The sequence below is a fragment of the Triplophysa dalaica genome, chromosome 17 (genome assembly GCF_015846415.1).
Source record: "Triplophysa dalaica isolate WHDGS20190420 chromosome 17, ASM1584641v1, whole genome shotgun sequence".
Classification (NCBI taxonomy): domain Eukaryota; kingdom Metazoa; phylum Chordata; class Actinopteri; order Cypriniformes; family Nemacheilidae; genus Triplophysa; species Triplophysa dalaica.
In genome coordinates, this window is record NC_079558.1 from 22,189,287 (window position 1) to 22,195,388 (window position 6,102).

Consider the following 6,102-nt stretch of genomic DNA (forward strand, 5'->3'; position numbering starts at 1 on the left):
ATTTATCAATGCATATTTTAGAAATACGAGGTATTTATTTATCAATGCATATTTTAGAAATACGAGGTATTTATCAGTGCATATTTTAGAAATACGAGGTATTTATCAGTGCATATTTTAGAAATACGAGGTATTTATCAATGCATATTTTAGAAATACGAGGTATTTATTTATCAGTGCATATTTTAGAAATACGAGGTATTTATCAGTGCATATTTTAGAAATACGAGGTATTTATCAATGCATATTTTAGAAATACGAGGTATTTATTTATCAGTGCATATTTTAGAAATACGAGGTATTTATTTATCAGTGCATATTTTAGAAATACGAGGTATTTATTTATCAGTGCATATTTTAGAAATACGAGGTATTTATTTATCAGTGCATATTTTAGAAATACGAGGTATTTATTTATCAGTGCATATTTTAGAAATACGAGGTATTTATTTATCAGTGCATATTTTAGAAATACGAGGTATTTATCAATGCATATTTTAGAAATACGAGGTATTTATCAATGCATATTTTAGAAATACGAGGTATTTATCAATGCATATTTTAGAAGTACGAGGTATTTATCAATGCATATTTCACTTGTCTTTTTGACTATTAACACATGTTAAGGTACATTTAGGGTATTTTAAAAGACCTGTGAAGGAATTCTGATGGAAGAACATCGAGAGTATTAAATGAGCCGAAGCTTTATATTTTCCACTAATCTGTAGAATATTCTTTATATTTCACACCCGTTGCTGTGGTGCATGAGTGATGACAAACGTACCGTATTACATTGTTTTCTATATGATTCCAAAGAAATACGATCGTTTATTGATATGAAACAGAGACGCTTAACCATCATGCAGCCCGTTTAAAAAATAAATAAAGGTTGGCTAAATAAAACTAATTGATAATTGAATTGAAGTAGAATTGAGCAGTGAGCAGATTTGTCTACACCGCAGTACTAGACCGAGTTTAATCAATATCAGTGTTAATCGAGACCTGTCACCGATGGACGCGCACGGATGCTGCTGACGTCACGAGCGCGCTCATTCTCCCCTTCAGTTCGTCGTTACGCGTCGGTCAGTTGAGCAGAGATCAGACGCTGGTGTCGGACCTGTGTTGTGGTTGTCGGTCAGATCGGATAATGATGATGAGGTTGATGGTGATAAAAGGTTTGTTCGCTCTGCAGCTGCTGCTCGTGACTGTGGTGAGCGCGAGAGACGCGCGTGGTAATGCATTGCGTGATGAAGAGTGGCTGTCCAGCGTCCATCAGTACCGCCGCACCGTCAGCCGCTGGAACCGCTTCAAAGACGTGAGTTCACACACACATTTACATTCAACACACGTTATCAAAACCATTGCGTTTTTAAACCTTAACATGGTCAATATTAAGATATATCACAGTGTTTATGACCATTTATTATTCACTATATGAATTAGTAGGGAATGCTGTGCTATAATTATTCTAATATTAGACAGTGTGTAAGAGTTTACTACTGTTATTATAGTGTAGAGGGTTTCATCTTAACAACAGTGACACCCCCCCATTTTAACTTCCGGTGCACATTTTCAAACAACTGTAGATTATTTCTGATAACAATCAAAAGAAACCGAGAAGAAGCGTTAATTGGCTTAATTTGTCTCTCCAATATTTTGAATTTAGACTGCGATACCAAGCGCAACCGCTAGATGTCAGTGTACCGTACGGTTTCTTTAAATGGGACCGAACTACAGGACACATTCAACAAATTGTTTATTTAATACAATTATCATACAGTAAAATAATTATAATATACATGAATATTAAGATAAATTCAATTAAATATAAGTAGTTTTATTATTAGACACTAGCCAACCGGAATCTAACTGGGGGTCAAGCGCGCGCGCGCGTGTCCAATAAAATGGTCTATACACTAAATGTGTGAAAGTGCTCACCTGTGTTGCACCTGTCAAACCTGAAGAAGTGTGATTTTATTGATGTGTATTTTCTCCATGCGGAACTGTCATAGGTAACCAGAGAGGAATGAAAGGCTGAAATGAATGTAGAGAGAAACGACAGCTGATCCCGGTGGTCCTTCTGTCAGCATGACTTTGTGTTTCAGTCACTGATGTGTTGACTTTAGTGTTGAGTCAGAGACACTCTTGGGAAACGTCAGGGTTTGTGAAGAACTGATCAGGTGTTTGTGTTTGTTATCATTGTGTGATGTATATCTATTGAGAAGTTTCAGTGTTAGAGTGGATGATTCTGTGCGGTTGCACACGTATGAGTTCAGATTCAGACGTCGATTCATTGAACACAGATTCAGATTCAATTCATCATTAGATTCATTATTAACTCTTCTGTGAAGTTTTTGTGTGTTACGGTTAGGATCAGTAAAAGCCTGTTTTTAGGTGTAAGTCACTGTAGCTTTGCTTGTCGGTTGTTTTGTGCGACTCTGTGTGTGTTTTTGTGTGTGTGTGTGAGAGAGAGAGGCTCACGACCGCATGATGACTCAGGTGTGTTGTTGACACAGGTGTGGTGTTGTTTGCATTTGTGAAAATTCTCTTGTTTCCTGAAGAGAACGTTGAACCGATGATAAAGACCGACTGACATGTACACATGTGTTTATTCAAACGAGTGTGTGTGTGGCTGAGAGGCAGGTGGTCTTCAGGAGAGGAGAGCAGCGATGTGATCGGTTGGCTGGTTAATTTTTTTGCTCCATCCGATGTCAAGTCATTCATTTATTTTAAATTGGTTGTGTGCATTGCTTTGAAATGTCAACATGATATCAAAAATTTCTCTCTTTACTTTAAGAATACATGTCCGAATCTTGTTCTAAATGAATTAATGGGTGCAGAAAATCCTTTGTATTCTTTGAGAAATATATAAACAATGTCCAGTGAACACAAATGATTTTAATGTCAATGGCGTATCATCACATGATGGATAAGAGAGGACACAAGAGTGAAGAAGATGACACGTTCTGTTTTACAGGCCACAAAATATTTTATTTATAGTTTTTCACTTATTTATTTACAGTCTTTCACTTCCTAAACGATATTGTGAAAATGACCATCAGTGTATATTTGTGTTATTAATACGAGTGATGTTTGTGTGTGTGGATCTATGATGAATCCACGCATCAGTGCACAGATATCTATCACTCCTCATGTTTGACTGATGTGTGTCTTCAGTCAGCAGATTTATTTCGCTCTGCTGAAATCTCATTATACAAAGAACGATCGCATATCTGACATCTACATCAGTTCTGTGATGGATCTTAAACGCACTCATTTCTCAACACTGGTTTGAGTCGCTTTAAATTGCTTGAAAATAAATGGAAAGACAGTTTTTATTGACCTTAGTTAGGGCTGTGCAAACAATCAAAAATGAATCATGATGATCAATTTTGGCCTTCAACAATTACAAAAAACTAAATTATCGACCTAAAACAATTACTGTGCAAGGATCCTCTATCTGTTCTTGTGGTTTAAAACCACAGCGCACCCCTTTCCTTTAAAGTTATTTTGCAGTTGAATTCAAGTTTTCAGTCCTATATTTTTTCAAATGTTAGTGAGTAATCGTGTTAAATAATCGATCATTGATTGTACATCTTTGAGTGTAATCGACAACCACATATAATGATGATGATGATGATTCAAACACATCACATCATCTGATCTCAGGTCAGCATGTTCTAGACTGAGGTTCTGGGACACTTCATGTGCTTTTATAACAGTGTTGTGTCATCTTGTGTGGAGATCCGAGCGGTCCGAAGAATTCCTGAAAGATGACTGCAGTGCAGACACCAGAACCTTTGAAATAAAAATAAAGCAGAGAAGGTCTTTGTTCTCAGTTCACTGACGGGTCTCACGCTGCGCTGCGTCCAAAATGGCATACTGTGAGAGTACATACAGAATTAAAATAAGTATCTACCTATCGGCCGTTAAAACAGTGTGTTCTATATAGTATGAGTGCGTGTAGTATGAACACATTTGGGAAACACTGCGTCCACCATGTATTATGGTCATGTGACCCGTATATTCTCTGACCTGACGTATTAACAACAACCTACACGTGAGCATTGATAAAAACATCATTTAGTCACGAGAAATTCAATTATTTGTCAACCTTACCACGAGAAAGTTTAGTTTTTACCAGCGGTTTTCAGTATGGCAACAGCACAGATTTGAACATTTGGTGGTTCAGATACTCATGTGAGATCTCTCTTCAAATTTGTAAAGCATTTGTTTTATTTTTAGGTCATGATTTTTCATAGTCAGGTAAGAGCCATTTCAGGATTGTCACATCCATAACGCCTCATATTCCTCATAAATGGACACATGAAAATGAATATAAAGTCATTATTTGATGTTCTATAAAGAGGCATCACTTCTCCATTCATTGGGTATTATTGCTTCAGGATTGTGCATCTTATTTCACTACAAAGTTTATCGTCTCGCAAAAAACACGTCCTTTTTTTGTCACATCCATAACACATGTTTATTTCACTTTTTATATATATTTTTTTTTCATAGACTGACTTTTTTATGTTTAGACTCTATCAACAAGGGTTCAGCAAAATATAAACTGATTGTTTAATATAATCGTAACAAATTCACTCTCTGAGAATTTTTATGTCATGTCCATATTGCAAAATGTCACGTCCATAATGCTGGAATTTAGCCATTTATGTTTTATTCTGCAATTAAAATAGAGTTGACGTAAGAATGTGAATGTTGCTGTTATTATATAAACTAATGTAAAAGTGAGGAGCAGTCGTTCTTTCTGTCATTATTTTGCATGATTTAATTGACCTTACTGAGCACAAGGGACAAAAGATCACAAGATGAGAAAAGTCAAAGCTGCATCAGTCAAAGAAATACAAACTTTAACAAAACGTTCAGATTATATTGATTAGATGATGTAAATTTTGTTTATTTATAATTTAAATTTAAAGTATGTAACATTATTTATTTTGTTAATATAATCTGCCCTGCCGTTGCCTTTCCTTGATGACGTTGCACTGCTTTTCAAATGAGCGATTATTGTCAGCACAGTCAGCTTCAACGGATGTCTTGTGCTCAGGGAGTAGGGAACAGTGAACACTGCGTAGGATCTGATGAATTGGAATGCAGCTAGTAAGAGTGAAGTCTTGTAGTTTTATGAACTGGATGTGAAGTCAAAGATTTATGTGTGTTTTTAGTGAGAACTTTCAAGAGTTTGGACAGAATCTTGTGTGCTTCTGCTCTTGAAGAGTCTGTGGTTGACATGATGCTTTCTAGAGTCATGTGTGTGTTATTGGATGAAGCTGGAACTGAATGAAACCAGGCAGCTGGCAGCAGAAGACTGAAACCCGTTTATTCAGCCCACATGCGTGAGTTTGAGAGTTTGGATTTATATGAAACTGTGTCCTCTGAAGAGGAGTTTACTTTGATGAAGTGAATCATTCCTCTGCCTTCTTACAATGACTTCTCCCTTTTGAAGAGAAAATAAACCTGTTCAGCTGTGAGAGTATAACTCATCATATCTGTAGTACAGACGCTGTAGGATCATTAGATTATTGAATAGAAAGGAGAAAATGTGCTTTTCTCCCAGAATAAAAAGCTGTTAATGGTCCTGGAGGGAGTCACAGGCTGACAGGCCCAAGCTCTTCTGTGGCTTTAAGAGTGACATGATGCTGTATTTTCAGTGCTAAAGCAATCTGTGGATGCTGCGTTTTATGGACGTCTTTCATTTAGAACAGCACAGGGTCATCAGCCTGTCAATCAACTGTCACCGTGTCAATCATCCGGAGACTCTCTTATGGTCTGCTGCTGTGTAATGTAATGTGTGTTTATAATGTTAGTCCTCTTTCTGTTGTCTTTGAGCATATTGCACCAAAGTTCTGTACTGACACGACATGTTTTATGTCATATTTTCTTTATATTGTAATTCAGTTGTAGTTGGGTTAAACATCTGCCCTTATTCTAGTAAACAGTGCAGATCAGACAGAAGACACACATAGATATCAGAGTTATGCATGTGTGCACACTTAGAACTATTTGAACAGATCTTCTCTGTAGGATTCACTGCAGTGGCTCAACAGCATTTCAATGAGAAAAGAGCTGAAGTTCTGT

At 36.6% G+C, this 6,102-nt stretch overlaps 1 protein-coding gene across 1 annotated transcript in view; it reads left to right on the forward strand.

Annotated features, from left to right (window-relative positions):
• Positions 1-1,060: 1,060 nt before the first annotated feature.
• The window catches only part of LOC130438731 (testican-2-like), a 12,807-nt gene continuing 7,765 nt past the window's right edge, over positions 1,061-6,102 (forward strand). The window contains exon 1 of the mRNA XM_056770855.1: positions 1,061-1,315. Coding sequence (XP_056626833.1) covers positions 1,148-1,315 — 168 coding nt within the window. The 5' untranslated portion in view covers positions 1,061-1,147. The remainder of the gene's footprint in view (positions 1,316-6,102) is intronic.